This window comes from Oryctolagus cuniculus, chromosome 6 (genome assembly GCF_964237555.1).
Source record: "Oryctolagus cuniculus chromosome 6, mOryCun1.1, whole genome shotgun sequence".
NCBI lineage: Eukaryota > Metazoa > Chordata > Mammalia > Lagomorpha > Leporidae > Oryctolagus > Oryctolagus cuniculus.
The window spans coordinates 22457053-22479107 of NC_091437.1; the positions used below are offsets into that span (position 1 = coordinate 22457053).

At 46.7% G+C, this 22055-nt stretch overlaps 1 protein-coding gene across 4 annotated transcripts; it reads right to left on the reverse strand.

The window, feature by feature from the left end:
* Window positions 1-1277: 1277 nt before the first annotated feature.
* On the reverse strand, window positions 1278-17324 carry SKP1 (S-phase kinase associated protein 1). Of its 4 annotated transcripts, none has more exons than XM_070076100.1 (6): window positions 16945-17324; window positions 14281-14377; window positions 9329-9402; window positions 5238-5381; window positions 3078-3218; window positions 1278-2681 (listed from the first exon to the last, which is right to left on the reverse strand). In XM_070076100.1, the coding sequence occupies exons 2-6, from the start codon at window positions 14375-14377 to the stop codon at window positions 2679-2681; spliced, it is 459 nt and encodes a 152-aa protein (XP_069932201.1). In that variant the 5' UTR covers window positions 16945-17324; the 3' UTR covers window positions 1278-2678. The 4 variants fall into 4 exon arrangements, with proteins under 4 accessions (XP_069932201.1, XP_002710256.1, XP_069932200.1 ...); XM_002710210.5 differs by having other exon boundaries at window positions 1278-2168; window positions 16945-17265; XM_070076099.1 differs by lacking the exon at window positions 16945-17324 and adding an exon at window positions 16311-16526 and having other exon boundaries at window positions 1278-2168.
* Window positions 17325-22055: the final 4731 nt, after the last annotated feature.

A 22055-nucleotide genomic window follows, 5' to 3' on the forward strand; every position in this document is an offset into this window, starting at 1 on the left:
AAAATAAACGTAAACTACTATATTGTGTCCATGCAATCTGTTTCTGAAAGATCCTTGTGATTCGAACTGTCGAGTGTCACACAGATCAAGAGTTAGTAGTCACAGGCTCCTGATTCCTGGAGGCTAATACTTCCTTTACAAATTAAACACAGCAACACCAGACATCCTGGACCTTCAGCCCCACTGCTGCATGTCTTTCTCGATGCTGCTAGAGATACGTAAGATGGAATTTCTGTAGTGGGAACTGGCATTTCCAACACTTCACCTAGAAACGGACTCTGCTACCTTCCTCACTAATACCAGGACCAGTGGAAAACAAGCTTATTCCTGGATAATAAGGAATCAGAGATCCAAAACTGATCACAAGGGTCAACAATCTTTCTGTAAAATTCCAGATAGCAAATATGCAAAAACAGGCTATGTATGGGCCAGATTCCACCACACATGTACTGTAATTTGCTATCTCTGGTACAGACAACAAATGGGAATTCTGTGACATAACATATGGAACTTTTCTATTAAAGAAATATGGGACAAATGAAAGGTGAAGGCAGATTAAGTGATAATCTGAACAGCTCACAGCAAATAAGATAATAAAATTACATGAAATACAGTCAATTTTAAATGAAAAAGAAAAAAGGAAGCACAAGGAGGAAAAGCAAAAAAAAAAAAATCACAAAATCACAATTTTCAAGGCATCTCTAATCATGAGAACGTTCATTCTGGGGCCAATGTTATGGCACAGTGGGTGAGGCCACTGAATCCGACACTGGCATTCCATATGGGCCAGTTTGAGTCCTAGCTGCTCCACTTCCAATCCAGCTCCCTTGCTAATGCACCTGCGATAGCATTAGAAGATGGCCCAAGTCCCTGAGCCCCTGCACCCACATGGTAGACCTAGAAGAGCCTCATGGCTTCAGACCCGCCCAGCTCCAATCACTGCGGCCATATGGGGAGTGAACAGCCGATGGAAGATCTCTCTCCCTCTCTGTAACTCTGCCTTTCAAATTACCAAGAAAAAAAAATATTCTATTCCACTGTAGGGGGGGAAGGTGGAAACAGCAGTGATGTTTTGTGCCAAGAACTGAAGCATTGGCTCCAGTTAACCTTAGTACTAACAATTAGAATAGAGAAATCCATCAGTAGTCTATGGTTATGTCAGCAACTTTGAGTGAGCGACAATGTGAACTACCTAATAGTCTTTCAAGCTACACAAACACACACAAACCAACCATTTAATATTAAAGAGACACATTTAAGTCCACAAAAGCAAACTGTTTACTACCTACTATTATAACTTACTTTTATTGAAAGTATCTCACATTCATAATGGAGGTCTTCTGGATTTTGCCACATATTTTAATATTAAAGGTTATTTTTGACATGCAAGTAGAGTCAACAGTGTCCCCCATATGGGGACAGTGATTATAAAAAGATGACATAACACATGAATTAAGTGTCTTTTTTAATTGAAAAGCTAACAAACTGTCTAGTTACATTTCTCCCCACCCCCAAAACCACAAACCAGGTAGTAACTGTCTTCTAGGCAATCTACTCAAAGCTGAGAGGATTAAAAATAAGAAAAAGTCCTCAGATCCAAGTAAGGGAGCCCTGCTACCCAAAAGCTGACCAGTGCCAGTGGTACCGACTGACCGTGCAGCTGAAAGACATCCTAATGGGCCCACTCACAACGTTTGTTTCAAGTAGCCTCTTTCCAGTTTCCAACTCATGAATAAAGATAATATGTTTTTAATTCTATTTCAGAAAACTTTTTGGAAGTTGTTTTATTTACAATGCCAACTTTTAAAAGATCACTCAATTTAACTGGACAATAAACTAGGCAGCAATCACTCTGCGAGAAGAGAGGAAGCCCCAGATGCCACTTTCTATCGAGGACCCACAGTTCAGTTTTATTCAGAGCAAAGTAAACAGGAACTTTCAATCATACTAGAAGAAACTCGGGTTTGGAATCTGTACTCAAACTACACATGCAGTGAGGACAATATTCTGCTAAAACAAATGATTTGCTGCTGCATTTGTCTACGTTTGCCTAATATTAACAATTATAAACAGAGCAGTGCAACTAGTATTTGGAACAATCCTTACAGTGTTACAGTGTCAGGCACAACATTTCACTTCTCTTCACACCACTGGTTCTCTTTGCGTACCTAGAAGACACAGATATAAGCAAGTACCTTACTTAAGTAGTCTTTCCCAAGACTTGTAAGTATCCTCTACTGCTAAACTAATAGCCTTTGAGTTGGGACAGAAAAATGGATAACAGATACACCAGGCTTACAGTATACTTCCTGGGGCATTGTGGTGTAGAGGGTAAGCATGCTGCCTGCGACACCAACATCCCATATACCTGCTCCAGTTTCAATCCACCTCCCTGCTTAACCTGGGAAAGCAGCGCAAAGATGGCCCAAGTGCTTGGGTCCTTGCACCCACGTGGGAGACCCAGATGAAGCTCCAGGCTCCTGGCTTCAGCCCGGTCTGGCCCAGCCCAGCTCCAGCAAGGCAACTGTGGCCATTGGAGACTGAACCAGCAGATGGAAGATCTTTCTCTCTTCCTCTGTGTAACTCTGACTTTCAAATAAATACATCTTTAAAAAAGGAAAAAAATAGTGTACTTCCCGATTCTCTGACTTTGCCTCTCTCCAGGTTTTCATTCTGCCCTACTGAAATTATCAAAAAAGCAAAGGCAATAAGCAGTTATAGCTTCTGTCACCCAAGGTGGCACAGCAAGTCCAATTACATCATTCACATAATTTCAGTTTGTAGCGATGTCAACAAAATCATTCTCATCTTTGCATTTTTAAGGTAATCTGAAGCATCCTAGCATACATTTTTTACATAGCATCTGCTTTCCTGAAATAAAATATATAAAAGGTCCTAAGTATTAAAACTAGTAACTGTTAATAAATGAATACGAAAAAGCATCTTTGGCTGAAAACTGATTTTTCTTATCTACGAGCAGCATCATCTACATTTTTATTGGCATAGACTACACGTTTAAGACACAGAGGTACTAATCATCCCTCAAGAAGTTGACTCCTGGATACATGGCTACCTACCTGGGCTTCCTCTTCTTCAGTAAAGTCATTCTTAATGTTGAAGGTCTTGCGAATCTCCTCAGGAGTCTTCCCCTTGATCATATTGGCAACAGTCTTGCACGTAACGTCCAGCAAACCTTTGATGTCTAAGTAGTTTGCAGCCTATAAGGTGATAGTTGTTTTCAGTGAAGTATACTTGCTGTTTTATACTCCAACCAATGTTAGTGACTGATAAAGCCACTAGCTTAAAATGCTGGCTAACTTTCAGAAATCCAAGGAAAGACTACAGTTACCCCTGCCTATGTGTGGGTTCCACATCCATGGATTCAACCAACTGAGGATCAAAAATATCTGGGAGCAAAAAAACAGCTCCATCTGTACTGAACACAAACTGACCTTTTTTTCTTGTCATTATTCCCTACACATTACAGTTTAACAACTATTTACACAGCATTTATTAAGACAGCATGATTTCAGATTTCTAAGTAATCCAGAACAACTTAAAGTATATTGGACAAAGTACATCCCTTGTGGATACAAAAGACAACTATAAATAAAAATTTTTCTGTGAAAGACTTTTCTGTTTTTTGCTATACTTCTATAATACTGAGTCCTTATGACACCTTAAGTTAATTACACTAACTCATATAGTAAATAACAGCCTAGTCTATGTATGTGTATGCACGGACATGTGTGCACACATGTATGCTCATGAAAGCACCACATGCCAGGTCTCAGCAAAACTATTTATCCATACTTCTCAAAGAAGCATGGTTTTGTTACGCTAATTTTTTTCTATTTTCCTGTTTACTATTTCACCAAATCCTGCACTTTAATACTTTGCTTCTTCAGTTTACTTGAACTTCATCATTAAATGATGAAGGTGTAAGCTTAGCTCACTTCTTTCCTGAAAGACATTTAGTGCTAACAATATCTTTCTAAATACTGCTTTAACTGTATGTCACACATTTTTCATGTGTTTTATTTCTATTTGGTACACAATACTGCCTAAGTATTTCTTCGATGACCTATGAGTTACTTACAAATGGGTTTATGTTCAAATATTTAAGATTTATCCAGTTATTTTTCTATTACTGACTTCCAATTCCCTTGGGGTGAGAAAACTTTGAATGACTTTTAAATCTGAGATGTTTTATGGCCTAGAACCTGGTCTCTTGATGATACACACTTGAACACATGTTCTGTCACTAGACATGATGTGCTGTAGATACAGATGTTCAGGGAAACAAGTGGATCAAGTGCTACTCAAGCCTTCTATAGCCTTACTTTCTGTCTACCTGTTACACTAATTCTTGAGAAACAGGTACTGAAATCTCTGATTCAGTATTTTCCCGATTCTCTTTTGAGGTTTACTTGTTTTTGTTTCACTTTTTCAAAGTTCTGCTTGTAGGCAGACAAATGTTTGATTGGTTGAATTGTCTTTAAAACCAGATCCCATTATCATTATGAAGTAACCCTCTGTAACCTCCCTAATACAAATATTCTTTGCTCCAAAACATGATTTAAGCTTTCTCTTGTGTTAACAGAGTATATCTTTTCCTATCCTTCACTCCTGCATCTATATTTGGAGTAAATTTCTTATGGATGGCATAGCTACATCATGCTTTTTTTTTTTTTTTTTTTTTTTTTTTTTTTTGACAGGCAGAGTGGACAGTGAGAGAGAGAGACAGAGAGAGAAAGGTCTTCCTTTTGCCGTTGGTTCACCCTCCAATGGCCGCCGCTGCAGCCGGCGCACCGCGCTGATCCTGGCAGGAGCCAGGAGCCAGGTGCTTTTCCTGGTCTCCCATGGGGTGCAGGGCCCAAGCACCTGGGCCATCCTCCACTGCACTCCCTGGCCATAGCAGAGAGCTGGCCTGGAAGAGGGGCAACCGGGACAGAATCCGGCGCCCCAACCGGGACTAGAACCCGGTGTGCCGGCGCCGCAAGGTGGAGGATTAGCCTATTGAGCCACGGCGCCGGCTTACATCATGCTTTTTTTATCTGACAATCTCCACCCCTCAGCCATAGTGTTCACACTGTTTACATTTAATGTGATCCCTGAAACATGGTTTTAAATTGTATTTAAATTCAGAGTGTTAAACTTCAGCATCAATGAATTTAGCAACTCTCACTCTTCAAGGAATGCCAAAGATTCTCTGGAACAGAGCTCTTTTACCGTACCAGAATAAGCTCAAAAAGTGTTCCTTGGTCAACTTTCAGGAATTCCTGGTCCCAAACAGGGATATCATCCGTTCGCTTTTCTTTGTTCTCATCGTCTTCAGGGGGAGGAGGGTCATCCTTGTGGTGGGTGCACCACTGAATGACCTACAACAAACAACAAAAGTTCATTCCCATGGAGAATTATTTATTATTCAAGCCACTCCTGGGGCACTATTACTCCTATATTGGGGTAAGAACAAGGCAGAGGTTAACTAAGTTAATAGCTAAGCCTGAAAGCAAAAATGGTCCCAGAGGGTAAAAGGTCTTATTGGGTAAAAGCAAACCATGCAAGGGATGCGCTGTTGGACAGGGGTTGAGCAACCACTTGTGACACCAGCATCCCACATCACAGTGTCAACTGCTCTGCTTTTGATCCAGCTTCCTGTTAATGCACCTGGGAAGGCAGCAGTGGATAGCCCAAGTGCTTGGGGCCCCTGCCAAGCACGTCAGAGACCAAGATGGAATTCTAGGCTCCTGGCTTCAATCTGCCCAGCCCTAGCTGTGGCTAGTTTTTGGGAAGTGAACCAGCACTTCTCTATCTCCGCCGATCTGCCTTTCAAATAAAATGTAAATAAAGTATAAGAGGACAGGCATAGGCAGTTAACAAAAATCTAAACAGTCAAACACTAGGAAATGTTCAGCTTCACTAAATGTTAAACACTACAGTTAGACACTACTCCAAATTGTCAAAAACAAAAACAAAAAAAAACCAAATCCTAATCTTTTTAAAGATTTTCTTTTGTTTCTTTTCTATTAATTTATTTGAGAGGCAGAGTTACAGAGACGGAAAGAGATCTTCCAACCACTAGTTCACACCACAATGGCCGGAGCTGGACTGATCGGAAGCTTCTTCCGGGTCTCCTGCACAGGTACTGAGGCCCAAGCACTTGGGCCATTTTCCACTGCTTTCCCAGGCCATAAGCAGAGAACTGGAATGGAAGAGAAGTAGCCAGGACACCAACTGGCAGCGCAGGCAGAGACTTAGCCTACTACGCCACAGCACTGGCCCCCAATTCAGATCTGAATGATGCTAATCGCAGGCAACAGTGTGAACGAAACATGAATTCTACTAGAGAGTATAAACTGATATAAACCCCTTTGAAAACTAATCTAGCAACTGCTAGGTAAGCACAAATGTGCATACTTTATAACCAAGTAATTAAAAATACTCTAGACATGGGTATAAAAATATTTGCCACAGCAACAAACCAGAAAAGGCCCAAATGTTCCCTCATCAGGGGGGAATGATCGCATTAAAGTTTCACAAAGTCAATTAGCTAGACTCTTTACTAGTCTACGTTCTAGTTCAGTAGCTACTGATGAAAAAGGTGGTGTGTTCGGGTCAGGTTTTAGAATTTCCAAGTCAAAGATCAGGTAATCTCAAGTGGTTCACCAGATTGCCAAGGCCAGAGGTCAACAACGGAGGAGCATGCATGGAAGAACAATCACAGAGCAAGTCAAGAAGCAGAATGCAGGCCAATTTTGGTTCGTCTCAACAACTCTTGAAGCAAGAACTTCCTTCTGGGGCAGGATGTGGCACAGGAGTTAAGCTGTTGCTTGGGATACCATTCTGGAGTGCCTGGTTTGATTCTAAGCTCTTAGACTTCTGATCCAGCTTCGTACTGTAGAGAGCAACCTAGGAGGCAGCAGATGATGGCTCACGTACTTGGGTCTCGCCATCCATGTGGGAGACTGAGTTTGGAGGGTCCTGGCTTCAGTCTGACTCCGCCCTGGCTGTTGCAGGCATTTGAGAATCAAACTAGCAAATGGAAGTTCTCTTATCTGTCTGTCATTCAATGAAAATAAACTTTTAAAAATAGGGGCTTGTGCTGTGGCAAAGCAGGTTAAGCCAGTATCTGCAGTGCTGGCATCCTATATGGGCACCAGTTTGAGTCCTGGCTACTCCACTTCCCAACCAGCTCCCTGCTAACGTGCCCGGGAAAGCAGCAGAGCATAGCCCAAGTGCTTGGGCCCGTGCATCCGGATGAAGTTCCTGGCTCCTGGCTTTGGCTTGACCCAGCCCTGGCCATTGTGGCCACTTGAGGAGTGAACCAGTGGATGGAAGATATCTCTCCTGTCTCTCCCTCTTGCAGTAATGTTTTCAAATAAATCTTTGAAAAAAAATGTTTTTAACTAATGAAAATTAAGGAGCAGGTTTTGGCTCAGCAGCTCAGACAGCACTGGGGACAACATCCCCTGTCCAAGTGCCCCCAGGCTTTCCACCCAGCTCTCTGCTAATGCACTGAAGGCAGCAGATGATGGCCTACGTACTTGGGTACCTGCCACCCACATGGGGGTCTTGGATGGACTCTGGCTTCTGGCTCCCCCTGTATCCCTTGTCCCCCACCTTCCAAATAATTTTCATTAAAAATCCTGAGGAAAGAGCCAACTGGAACTAGCCAGTTTTTACACCAATGTGGAAAAAGACTATTGCTTTTCAGAAGTTTCTGGTGGATGGAAGACTTCTGTCTCTTCATCTTTCTGTAACTCTTTCAAATAAATGAATCTTAAAAAAAAAAAAATGGGGGAGAAGGAACACTTGTTTGTTAGTAACTACAGTACCATATACTGAAAGGATAAATGGTTATCTTGAAGGAAAGGAATTGGAGTGAATGCAGACAGAAATGGGAACAAGGTACTATATATTCCTTTATTTTGACTTCAGCCACTTCAGTAATATCCACCTAGTAATGGTAGTCATAATTCAATTGCATTATGCTCTGAGAACTGGTATTTTTGTGGGAGACTAACAATACCTGTAAAAGATGAAACCACCCTGTGACTCAGGTATTTTACATCTAGATCATGTATCACATAAGTTACTGCTAAGTGTACAAAAAAAGTAGTTTTTCCCCCCATAGATGCATTTATATAACTTGAAAGGTGAGTGAGAGAGCAGCTCCAGATGGCCACTACGGCTGGGGCTGGGCAAGGCTGAAACCAGGAACCAAGAACCCCATCTCATTCATATGTGGGTGGCAGGGGCCTAAGCATTTCAGCCACCTTCCAATCTTTCCTAGGCTCATTAGCAGGGAGCCGGATCAGAAGTGGAACACCCGAGCCTCAAACCAGCACCCATATGGGATGCTGGCAATGCAAGCAGCTTAACAGGCGACGCCACAACATGAGACCCCAAAGCAGGTTACTTAATTTTCTTTTAATTGTAGAAACAGACAAGTGCTCCTGTTCTCGTAGTTACTCCCAAATTGCCCGTAACAGCCTCTGGCTATGGCCAAAGCCAGGAGCTGGTAACTCAATCCAGATGTCCCACATGGATGGCAGGAACTCGATTTACTTGAGCCATCACTGCTGCCTCCCAGAGTCCCCATTCGCAGGAAGCTCAAGCCAGGAGCTTCCCAAGCCTTTTCTTTTTTTTTTTTTAAGATTTATTTATTTATTTGAAAGGCAGAGTTACACACACAGAGAAGCGGGGGGGGGGGGGGGGGCGAGGGAGAGGGACAGAGGGAGACAGAGAGGTCTTCCATCCGCTGGTTCACTCCCCAGTTGGCCACAAAGGCCGGACCAAGCCTGTCTCTTAACTGCTAACCCAAATGCCTACCCCTAAAAGCATCCTTCTGGTGCCCAATTAATGGCAACAGGTCAACTGTGGCAAAAGAACAGACCACAACTCTTTCCTGTATACTCATGTATTATTCAAGAACACTCAAGCAGGTATCAATCCCAAGTGTTTAAAGATCATTCAACTTTAAAAATAATTTTAAGCAGTAAGTTCTAACATTGTTGAATGACCTGTATTCATCAATTAACACTTTATTCAAGCAGAACACTTCAGTGACAAGAGCTGAAATAATGTACACATCCCAATAAAATGTATACCAGTATATATTCAAAGGTAGTTTGATTTATTCAGCAATTTTTGATCTACAAAATGTTATCTATGTTTCCCCACCTCATCAAGATTATATGCTTCACATGCTAGACTCAGAACTACACACGGGAAGAATTAAAGTGTGTAAAAGGCATAAAAACTAAGTTCATTTATACGTTTAAATGTCCCCAACTCTAAATATTAAACACTCTGAAGACCTCACCTTTTTTAATATTGCTGCATTAACATTTGGTAGAGGAACCGGGTCATCGTCTCCTTCATCATCCATCCCCAAATCTAAGAAAAACAGAATAGAGCTGCCATTACTTTCTAACTCTTTAACCAGGTTATGCCTCAAAAAACTTGCAAAAGGTTATTTTAAAGTACTTTCCTAAGAACAGGTCTCTTAAGAGCATTTAAAATTAGTGGTTCCTAATAATGGGTCCATAAAACATCCTCAACTATATATGAAGTATGAATATACAAACAGAATATTATGTAAAGGGAGTTCACATAAAATCAAGATGATTTCATATTTGAGGTTAAATGATGGGGCAACCATCTGGAAAAAAAATTACATCTGGACCCTTACTCTTTACACCAAATTCTCTAGAGAGAAAAATTTTAAAAAAAAGGCAAAATAGACTCAATTAACAGAGTAACAGAAAATCAAGCTATTCAAATCTGAAATCCAAAGATGTATAAATACACACAACAGATCATGTAACAGACAAAAACAAGATTGTTTTCATTTGTTTCAAAGTCAAAGTTGGAGAAAGAGATCTTCCATCTGCTGGTTCAATCTCCAACTGGCCACAACAGCCAGGTGGGGAGCCAGGCCAAGGGCAGGCTTCATTCAGGTCTCCCACAAGGGTGGCAAGGGCCCAATCACTTGGACCATTTTCCGTTGCTTTTCCCAGGATATTAATAGTGAGCTGGATCGAAGCGGAGCTGCCAGAACATGAATCGACGACCACATGGGATGCCACTGTCTCAGGCAGCAGCTTAACCCACTGCACCACAACAGTAGAGTCAAGACAACATTTTTTTTTAAAAAAAAAACGTAAGTATAAAAAGACACATGTTGGGGTTGGTGTTATGGCATAAAAGATAAAGCAGCCACCTGTGATAACGGCATCCCATATGGGTGCCAGTTAAGTCCCTGTTGCTCCACTATGTATCCAGCTCCCTGCTAGTGGCCTCAAAAAACAACGGAAGATGATCCAAATGCTCCTGCACCCACATGGGACACCCAGAAGAAGCTCCTTGAATTGGCCCGCCCAGACCCAGTGGCTACAGACATCTGGAGAGTATAACAACAGATAGGAGATCTTAATATCTCCCCATCTCCCCACCCACTTTCACTTTAATTCTGACAAAAAAAAAAAAATTATCTAAAGAAAAGTAGCCATGTGCACATCTATTTATGTTTAAAGTACCTCTGCATGGATACTTAAGGATATTATGCCTATTGAAATTAAAGAGAACATTGAGGAATTTACTTTCCACATACACCCTTTCTTGCTGTTTATCATACACATATTACCTATAATACTGAACCAACAGGCTTCTCTGTTAAAACATCTAACTTTCATACCCTCAGTTGGTTGTTCTCAGTGATGAAGAAATAGCCAACGTCGAGTCAAACATTTCAGTCCCTACTGCACATCAGGTGCTTTCCTAAGCACTGGAGAGCCAACAATGAATACAGGAGGATAAAGCAACTGTCCCAGTTTTAGAACTCTGCTGGATACTTTGCTGAGCAGATGTAAACACATAAGTAGTTAAGTCTTTGACAGGAATATCTAGCATATTCCAATAACACTATGGAATTAATACAGAAGATAACAAGGGGAAAGAGCAACAGTTAAGATCAGATAATAAGAGGCTAGATGATAGGGTCTTGTGTATTTTAGGTATAAAGAGAAGAGACAGGAGACAGCAGGGGATTATCAAGGACACTAACCACAGGGCAAACTACCCAGGCATAAAATAGTGCTTGGACATAGACTGTAACTAATGAGTTAAGCAACAGCCTAATTGTGTGTGCATTTTGGTAGCATCAACAATGCACCAACAAAAGAGAAGCATTATGTAATGTGAAAGGAATCAGGGAATACAAGTTGATGGCATGAGAAAGATGGAGCTGCCAATGGAATTGGCATCAATCAATAAGGGAAAGGCTGCCAAAGGCTGCCAGTAGAGCCATTATTTTTAGGAGCCAGAGCTGTGACACAGTGGGTAAAGCCACCACCTGAAGTGCTGACATCCCCTTCGGGCGCTGGTTTGAATCCTAGCTGCTCCACTTCTGATCCAGCTCCCTGTTAATGCGTCTGAAAGATGGCCCAAGTCCTTGGGCCCCTGCACCCACGTGGTAGACCAGGAAGTTGTGTTGCACTAGTTAAGCCACCACCTGCAATACCAGCAACCCATTTCTGTGCTGGCTGGAGTCCAGGCTGCTCAACTCCAGATCCAGCTCCCTGCTCATGTCCCTGGGACAGCAGAAGATGGCCAAAGTTCTTGGTCTCCTGCACTGACATGGAACACCTAGATGGAATTTCTAGCATCTGGCCAAGACATAGGCACTGTGGCCATTTGTGGATTCAACCAGCAAATCGAAGACAGATCTCTCTCCTCCTGTTAACTATGCCTTTCAAATAAAATAAACCTTTTAAACAAAAAATAAAGGTAAACATCCTGGAAGCCACGTTAAAAACAGAATGATCAAGTGTCAAACGCTACCAACAGATACAGGGAAGAACTGAAAACACACAATGCATTTAATGAGAGGGGTCACTGAGCTTAACAAGCAATTGCAATGGCGAAGTCAAGACAAGAGAATACCTGAAGACCTCAACCTCACTCTATACAGATGGGTGCACTTACCTCCCCTCCCCATTGTGCCCCTGATCCCATCTCAGCTTAGATTAAAACCACAAAATCAGCCAGCACCACAGCTCACCAGGCTAATCCTCTGCCTGCGGCGCCGGCACACCTGGTTCCAGTCCCAGTTGGGGCGCCGGATTCTGTCCCGGTTGCTCCTCTTCCAGTCCAGCTCTCTGCTGTGGCCCGGGAGGGCAATGGAGGATGGCCCAAGTGTTTGGGCCCTGATCCCAGATGGGAGACCAGGAAGAAGCATCTGGCTCCTGGCTTCAGATCGGCACAGTGTGCCGGCCATAGCAGCCATTTGGGGGATGAACAATGGAAGGAAGACCTGTCTATAACTCTACCTGTCAAATTAAAAAATCGCAATGTCTTATGTGTATGAAATTCCATTTGGATTAAGTCACTTAGGTTTTTCCTTAACAAGTAAGCAGCATTTTTAATTAATTGAGACAAATAAATTAGACTATGCAGAATAAGAAACCACACAGAAGACCAGCTTGTTTGGTTACAAACTGTATTTGGAAGAAGGATTTAGTCATATTAAAAGTAAGGTCCTAGGGCCAGCACTGCAGCTTATTGGGTAAAGCCGCCGCCTGTATTGCTGGCATCCCAAATGGGTGCTGGTTCGAGTTCCAGCTGCTGGCTGGATTAGCTGGGAAAGTAGTAGAAGATGACCCAAGTCCTGGGGCCCCTGCAGCTGCCTGGGAAGACAAGGAGGAAGCTCCTGGTTCCTGGCTTCGGTTTGGCATAGCCAACTGGGGAGTGAACCAGCGGATGGAAGACCTCTCTCTGCCTCGCCTTCTCTGTGTAACTCTGACTTTCAAATAAATAAATAAATCTTTAAAGAAAAAAAAAAAAAAAAAAGAGGAACATTTTCATTGCCAAAGCCACGTATTCAGGCAACAATTTTGCTATTAGTTTCTGCATCTTTTATTATTTGGACTTACTTATTTGTAAGGCAGTATAACAGAGAGAAACAGGGATAGAGCAATCTTCCATCCACAGTTCACTCCCCAAATGGCCACAGCTGGGCCAATCCGAAGCCAGGAGCTTCAGTCAGGTATCTCAAGTGGGTGCAGGGGCCCAAGGACTTGGGCCATCTTCTGTTGCTTTCCTGGATGCCGGCACTGTAGACGGCGGTTGTATCCTTACTCACCTACCATTAGATACACTTGGATGACTTTCACAGTCTTTATTAGTGACTCTACCATACTTCTTCATTCAACAAGCACTTGAACAACCATTGTGGGATGCACCAAGGAGTTCACAACTTAATACAAGTGACCTACATAAGTTATCAGGACACAGAACTCTACGTGCCACATGACTGGTACAAACTACCAACAAAAAGTATGTTTGGCTTTTCCAGAGAACAAAAGTCATCCACGTAGAAAACAGAAAACATGCCCTCCACATTCAGCTTCTGCCTCTACTTGGTGACTATGAAAGTCTTAGTCACCTGTCTTCAGGGTATGAACCTGGACATCTATGAGCCATCTACAAGTATTCCCTCTTCTCTTGGCTTCCACAGATTCTTCACTTCTCACTTCTTCACCACCTGGCCGCATTCCACCCTCATCTTCCATAGTCATATTACCATAACCCATCATGCAAAACACATCTGTCTCCAGCAGTTGAGAACTCAGGGACCAAGACCCACATAACTCAATTAACTGACTGCTACCCAGATCTTTTCAGGAACATTCATTCGGGTTACTTTCTTCTCCACTCCCTCAAACTCATTTTCAGCTCTACCAACTGTGGTATCACAACCCAAACCCGAAGTAAAAACTTGAATTTCACTTCTCCCGAGCACATCCAGTCTACTGTACCTCAAAATAATCTCTCACAACATCCCAATTTTAATAGATTTGAAATGCATATCACCTCACTAATGCTATACACTGCAGTTTCTCCAAGAGCCTGAGGAGTAACACTAGGCAAGAAGTTCCCACAGCACTGCTTGGCACACAACTTTGTTAATGCACTCATTAAATTATGTAACAGTGGCAGGGAAGTGGAGCAGCTGGGACTCGAACCAGTGCCCTTACAAGATGCCCAGCTTTACCTGCTACACCACAGCACTGGCCCCACCATTTATACTTAAAAATAAATAAATAAATAAATAAAATAAAAATAAAAAGAGTAAACTTCACCCTTCACGCTCTCTGAGCACCTATGGCAAATTATTTACTATTGTAAGTCGAATCGAATATTCACAGAATCTCTAATTACACATTTCTTCCCATGTCCCCCCACCAAGTTTATCCAACAAACTTACCAACTTACCTTCCAACATGGTCTTGATAGTCACAGACTGTTTGGCAATTTCTACATCAACTTCAAAAATCTCTCCATCAGAACTCTGCAACTTTATTGAAGGCATCTAAAAGAGCATATTAAAGGTAAAATTTAAGAACTCTAACATCTACCTGACATTCCATCAACTACAGTCTGTCAGAAGCCTGTAACTTATTGACCACAAAGTCTGCAGGACACACACTGTGAAACACTACCACAGACAGTCTGCTGGTTTACAAGTAATTCCATAAAATGTTTCCAAGTTGAACTCCTAGGAAAGGAAGCCTGCCCTACTGAACTCACACGGACACACATCTTTCAGTCATGTGGTATACTTTCGATGCAAAATGTCTGAAGCAAAATACACTTATTTGCTTCCTGCCTACCTTTTTGCTCCCACTGAATAATGACAACTCTGAATAGCTACTCTGCCACAACTGAGCACCTGCAAACTTGAGGAAGTTCAGTCCAAAACACTACTCAAGAGACATTAATTTCCATACAGTGAGACCAACCACAGAAAAATGAATTCAGAATCCAAGAGTAGAACAAGATATGCTCATTTAGGTCTGAACCAGAGACTTAAAGGATAAACACATCAACACAATTCCCTAAACAATTAAGGAATTAAGAGCTTAAATTTCAGAGGCCTTTTTATCTTTCATTATTGATTGTTCAGGTGTCCAAGTCTGAGATCTGGGAAAAATCCCCATATCACAAATGTACTTCTTGCTCCAAAGATGTATTTATTAAACTGGAGTCATGAGCATAGAAATCTCTTACAGAAAATTAGACAATTAACTCAAAGGACTAGAGTTCTGGCAAAAAGCAAAAATATTCAATTTCTTAAAATCTTCAGGTTATTTAAAAGAATGGTAATAGTTCACTGTAAAAGTGCAAGTTTTCTTAAAATTCAGTACAGCTTTTAAAGGCCCAGGCTTCTCAGGTATTCAAAATCCTATTTACCAACTTAAAAATACCTCCAAAGCTTTCTAGGTGCATCATATTAAAAACAGTATCAATTTTAGGAATCAAAACATCATAAAACCCATTTTGGGTTCAAAGACTGAGACCCACTATATAACTTAAAGTATTTACTCTGCTTTTCTAAGACAAATGTTCCCCTCTCCCAAGCAGACGAGCGAGCTATTAGAAGAAAGCAAAAGGCAAAAGCCTTTTTGAAACGGAGCCACTGCAACGTGCAGCTCTCACTCATCCCTGGGGGACGGGAATCAGATCCCCCTTCGCAGGAGCCTTGCCGGCCTCTGCAGGCTGCCCGGGGGCTCAGAGCAGCAGACCCTTCCGTGACAAGGCAGCCACAAAAGGACCCCCACGAGAAAGCACTTCAGTGTCACCCCTCTTTTTCGTTAACTAACAAAACGTTTTATGTTCTTACAGTCCACAGAACTGGAATACTACAGAATCCCATGTTTGACAAAGTCAATTCCTAACATCAAAGCAGGACAACTACTTCATATTTCTCTCAAAATTCCTGACAAATGATAAGATGTGCTTAGTCACAGTCAAATTCATGTATTAGGTTACTCTTAAGGGAGCCTCAATCTCATTAAACAGCTAGGAGACAATCAGTCAATCTGTAACTCGATGCACTGGGTAATTCTAGACAACGTTCAAAGAGAACTTTCAGTGTTACACTGGAACGGAGTGCGACATTTTCAAGTAATAATGAACAAAATTTTCATTCGACACGCTTCCACAACCATCTCCTCAACTCTTTAAGCTTCTGTACTTGCAAATTAAATAACCCCACCAGCGGCTGGCAATTAGGCAGATTCTATCACATCCTAACGACAACAACAAAACTTGTGTGTTTTTTAAGCGCCCGAAACTCCTGTATCTTATTAAAGGGCAGGGTGGAGGGGGCTGCATTGTTCTACGACACAAACAACAGTGTAATGAAAAATGCGAGCCCTTAGCACCCGAACCCGGAGCCTCCAGAGCAGGTGGCCCTCCCCCCCCCCCCCTTACAAAACCTGCCACCTCGAGTTAAGTCTTACAGAGTTAGGGCCCTAGGAGTCCGCACCACTCTGACGATGGCATCTACTATTAAAACAGTTGCTGCCGCGACTCCGGGCTGTGTCTAAACAATGCAGCAACGTCTTCACAAAAAGCGCCTGGACACACAGGCGGGCCGGCGACGCCGAAGGCAAGGGCGAGCGGCGCCGGCCTGCCGAGCAAGACCGCGGCCTCCAGGCACCGCCACGCGCCAGCACCAGCCGGGAGACCCCCACCCACCCACGGGCCCGCCGCCACTCCTGCCCGCTCCCGTGGGCAGCAGGCTCCACGCCAAGGGAGGCCCCGGGCCGCCGCCTGGGCCTCGACGCCGAGCCCCGCGCCGGCGGCCGCTCGCCCGATGCAGAGCCCGGGCCCGGGCAGCGCTCGGCTCCCGCCCCCCGGCGCCGTGAGGACGCGCGGCGGGCAGAGGCCTTGCCGAGACCAGGGCGGAGGCGGCGAGCAGAGCCCGACGGCGCCTCCTGAAGAACGAGGCCGACAACGGGTTCCACCGGGCCCGAGGGAAGGCCGGGCCCGGTCGGCGCCCGCCCCTCGCAGGCCACAGCCGAGACGCTGCCGCCTCTGGGCCCGCACCGCCGGCGCCGCAGCCCCCTCCAGCTCGACGGGGCGGCTACTCACGGTGTTCGGGTTTGAGGAGCCGGCGGGCCGGAGGCTGACGAGAGAGGGGCGGCGTCAACGCAAGGAGAAGAGAAAGGCGGACGACAAGGCCACTACAGCGGCGGCGCGCGGCGGCGGCCTTTATAGGAGCGGGCGCGGGCGCTGAGGACCCCGGGCCCGGGCGTCACACAGCCGGCGGGGCTGGCCGCCGCGATCGCCTGACTGCGGGCCGCGCACGGCGGGGCGGGCGGGCCAGGGGCCGAGGCCGAGGGAGGGGCCGTCGGCCCACGCCGCCTCGGAAGCGCGGCCCGCTCGCTGGAGAAAGCGGGCTCCGGGCGCGGGCTGCGGCTCCCCGGCGGCCTGGAAGGGTCCTGCAGGCAGAGGCTGCCCTGAGCCGAGCGAAAGCCCCAATCTTGAAGAGCCTGGCGACAACAAAACGGGGTGTGGGCGTGTCGTGCGCGGGCTGTGAGCGTGTCGTCCGCGGGCGCGAGCGGTGAGGCCCGGCCTGTCCACTGCAGCGCCTCGACTGCTGGCGACAGCCCCGGCGCTGAGGGACGCGCCTCTTCCGCGAGGCTCAGCCACCTTGTGCCGGCCACGTTCTTGGTTCATGTTTGTTTCCATCGAAAGGCAGAGCGAGGAAGGAGTGTGGGGGAGGGGGCGCTTCCCTCCCTGCCTGACTCCCCAGACGACCCGAACAACCAGGACGGGGCCTGGCCGAAACCTGCGGGTGTCGGGTGGGAGTGGTCTGGGTCCCCGCGGGGTGCTGCTCCCACCTGCTGGCCTCCCAGGGTGAAGTTAGTGGGAAGATGGAGCGGCTGGCGCGGAGCCAGGCACTCCGCTGGGCAGGGCCCGAGCTGGGGTTTCACCTGTGTCTGCCCCGGCCCATCCCTGCTCACCACCATCACGCTTTGCTGAGGAACGACATTTTGTCTGTCTGCACTTAGGGAACATCACAGCAGTGAATCTAAATGAATCAGTAAGTCAGGATCTGAACCTTGCTCTGCAGCAGGGGGTACTTATTTTCTGCCACTGACTTGTGAAGAAGTGCCCGAGCCGGATAGGATAGCGGCTGTTGCAGGGATACCTCGAGGCCGGCCAGTAGGCCTCCGTACAGCAGGGAGTGGGCCTGCGTTCTTGCAGGAAGCATGCATGGAGGCCCTGCGTGGAGGCGGCTCGGGGCTGGGGATTGGGCAGTGAACCAGGCAGCCAGGGCCGGGTCTGGACACAATTGATGTGTGTGGTGCTCCCGGAAGGCCAGAAGGCCCTGATAAGATCCATGACCCAACTATAAAGGGAGAAGTCATCTGAAAGTCCCATGCCCGGCCCGGCCAGGTCGGGGATTGTGCAACTGCCCGGCCCTACCTGCTCTGCCGCGGTAACATGACCCTCCCCTGGCTAGGCGGCTGAGGCGCCTGGCTCACCCAGCCACGGCACGTGACGGTATCCCTGACACCAGGAAGACAAAAGACACTTCCACACGGGGCCCCTTAAGGAAACCAGAGCCCTCCAGCTCCTCCGAGATAGCACTGGGCAAGGAGGCCAGGCCGCTCCTCGCGTTACCAGGCCTTTGTCTACTGGCTGTGGTGTCCAGTGTCTGCCAGGTGCCACTGCTGATGACAGATGAAAGGCCTCCAGCTCATGTGTTTTCTGCACAGCACAGCCTTGTCCTGCAGCTCCAGCTCCAGGTCTCCTGGGCCTGGTCCACCCGAGCCCCTCGACTCCCTTCCCGTGGGCACATCCAGGGTGGCACCTCAGAAACATTTGTGGGGTGTCGTACTGCAGCGGGTTAAGGTGCAGCTTGTGATGCCAGCTTCCCGTATCGGAGCACTGGCTCAGGTCCTGGCTGCTCTGCTTCTGATGTCTCTCCCCTGCTAATGCACCTGGGAAGGCAGTGAAAGGTGGCTGCTGTGGCCATCTGGGAGTAAACCAATGATGGAAGATCTCTCTCTCTCTCTCCTTTTCAAATAAATAAATAAATATTGGGGGGGGGGCTCATTGAGTGTCCTGAGCGGGACTGAGCAGTGCTAGCCAGCCTGGCCACCCCGCACAAGGCCTGACATGAAGTAGCCAGATGATTTCCCAAATAGCCGAGAGCCCTCTGTTAGGAAAATGGCGCAGTCTTATCGATGGCGTGATCTACACCCTGATCTGCATCCCAGGCTCTGGCCCCTGCTGCCATTGCTGGAAGCCAGGTGGCCACAAGGCCCAACCGGTGTCAAGCTCCACCCCCATCCTAATAGGATGCACTGCTCCTGCTTCCCTGCCCGCCCTCAGGCAAAGTTTTAAAAGGACCTGTTCCTGAACACGTGGCTCTAGCCTCCTCTTCTCTCCCCTGCTCTCCTCTCTCTGTCTCCTGATCTCTCTCTCTCGCTCTCGCTCTCGCTCTCACTCTCTCTCTCGATCTCTCTTACACTCTCCTCTCTTTCTCCTTCTTTGCACCTTCCCTCCAGTCTGTCGGGATTCCCCCAATGATCTCTTTCCCTTACTCCCGTGTCCGGTGTGTTATGTGGCAGCCTTACACCCTCAATAGAATCGCCAAGAGATGCTTATTTTGCAAAGGGAGATTTTATTTACTTGTTTGTATTGATTCAGAAAAGACAAGCAGCAAGTTGGATGCCACAGGAGAAGGGAACCAGGTGGCTGGGGGATGGGTGGCAATGGTTCTTACTTCACACCCTCTTCTGCCTTTGGATATTGATCCACATGAATATATTAGGTATTTTGCTTCAAAAAAATCAGCAACCTGCCTGAAGCCAAGAAAAATGCAGATTCCTGGATCGACTTTCGGTCTAATGAATCTAACTGCTTGGAAATAGGTTTCTCTCTCTTCCAAAAAATATTTTTGTGCATTATTTATTTGAGAGACAGACAAATGGGCACACACAGAGAGCTCCTAACTAGTGATGGAGCCTTGGGTGGTAAAGCCAGGTCTCCCACAGGGTGTCAGGAACTCAAGCACCGAGCCATTACTGCTGCCTCCCAGGGTCTGGAAGCAGGAGCGTGGGGTGGGACCCAGGCACTTCCGAGTGGGCCTGCAGGCACCTTAACCACTAGGTCAGGTGCCTGCCCCAGGCTTTGCTCCTGGTAAACAAATTCTCCAACTGATTCTTTTTTTCTTTAGAAAAATTTTTATTTATTTCAGAGGTGGAGTTAAGAGAGAGAGAGAGAGGGAGAGATAGAGAGAAATGTCTTCCATCCGCTGGTTTACTCCCTAGTTGGCCGCAACTGAGTTGAGCTGATCCAAAGCCAAGAGCCAGGAGCTTTTTCGGGTCTCCCACACGAGTGCAGGGGCCCAAGCATTTGAACCATCTTCTGCTGCTTTCCCAGCCCATAAGCAGAGAGCTGGATCAGATGATGAGCACCAGGGATTAGAATCAGCACCCAAATGGGATGCTGGCCCCACAGGCAGAGGAGACTTAGCCCACTATGCCACAGCACTGACCCCTCAAGTGATTCTTAAGATACACACACACACATGTTTGGAAGCCAGAGTGACAGCGAGGAAGACACAAGGAGAAAGATCTTGCGTCCGCTGATTCACTTCTCAAATGGCTTCAACAACCAGAGCTGGGCCAGGCTAATGCCAGGAACCCAGAACTCCATCTGGACCTCCCACATGGGCGGCAGGAACCCAAGCCATCCTTTGCTGCCTTCCAAGCATGTTAGCAGGGAGCTGGATCAACAGGTGGGGGAGCTGGGACTTGCCCCAGGCACTCCAATTTGGGATGTGCCCGCCCCCCCAGCACCCCGCAGTGACGCCTATGGTGGGGGAGGGGGACTGAGAAATCTCTGCAGCAGCGGGGAGGGTCTCAGGGACAGGGCCCTGAAGCAGGGGCTCCACACTCTCTAGCTCAACCGCCCTTCCTCACATCCTCCCTTCAACAGGGCCAGGGTGTTGGCAGGACTGTGGAGCGCACAACGGGAATGACCTATCCCCGCTCGGTCACCACCAGCCTGGGACAGGCAGACCCGGTCCCCATTGCGCGCCCTCGGATGTGTGTGGGTGTGAGGGGAGGGCTGCCGCCGGACCCAGGGCTGACCCGCAGCAGGCTGAAGCCTGGTCTTTATCGCAGTCACCCCACACACTGTGTAATCAAAACCCCTTGTTCTGCAGAAAACAAACCCGAAAGAACAGACTTCTCCCGGTCCAGTAGCCCGAGAGAGGGCTGAGGATTCCGCCAGAGCCGTGCCCCTGCCTTCACAGCCACGACGCCGAATCTTGGTTCCGGCCCTCCAGCACCAGGAACATTTTCTGATTTACAGCTGTCCCCGGTGTGCTACCTCCAGGGAAACAGAAGGTCTCGGAAATCCCAGCTTTTACGGTGACTTCGTTACAGTGTCTTCATGGCTGTAAAGCACGCGAGGATTCTATGGGGTGGTCCTCTCGCTGCACCTAACGTGCGCCTTTGCAGCCCAGAATTCAGCTCACGCTCCCTTGGGACAGACGGCCCTGGACGTGTGTGCCCACCTGTGGGACAGCGCTTGAGCTGAAGGGTGATCAGTGTGCACAGTGTGCGCTCTGCTGCCGATTCTCTGTGCTTGCTCCCCTGAGAAGCAGGCAAGCTCAGCCACGCTGCCGTCAGCCCACCTGCCCTGGCTGCTTCGCCTCTCAGCCTCACCTTACTCTGCCGAAACAGCTGGCAAGAAGGGATGATGATGCCAGACCCAGTTTGCCAAAAGGCGCCAGGTGGGTGAGAATTGTGCCAGAGAGAACACGGCAGAGAGCTACAACATGGGGGCTCTAATAGAGACCCCTTCCTCCAACCCCTCAATGCGGGTATTCAAAGAAACCAGAACCCCTAGATAGCTCCCCCTGCCTTGGTCAGTGGCTAAGGGCTTTGTAAACTTTTTTCTAAGATTTATTTACTTACTTGCTTACTTATTTAAAAGGCAGAGTTAGAGAGAGAGAAGGAGAGAGAGGGAGAGAGAGCAAGCGAGAGAATCTTCCACTCAGTGGTTCACTCCTCAAATTGCTACAACGGCTAAAGCTGTGCCAGGAGCTTCATCTGGGTCTCCCAGGTGGGTGGCAGGGGCCCAAACACTTTGGCCATCTTCTGATTTCCCAGGTGTATTAGCAGAGAGCTGGATTGGAAGTTGGGGCAGCCGGGACTTGAACCAGCACGCCATTCGGG

Excerpts from the sequence above, each read along its gene's own strand:
- SKP1 (XM_002710210.5), bottom strand. The coding sequence starts at position 14,377 with ATGCCTTCAATAAAGTTGCAGAGTTCTGATGGAGAGATTTTTGAAGTT. Across the intron at positions 3,219-5,237 it reads CACTTTTTGAGCTTATTCTG|GCTGCAAACTACTTAGACAT; the intron begins GTACGGTAAAAG and ends ATCACCTTATAG. Across the intron at positions 2,169-3,077 it reads CTGAAGAAGAGGAAGCCCAG|GTACGCAAAGAGAACCAGTG; the intron begins GTAGGTAGCCAT and ends TGTGTCTTCTAG.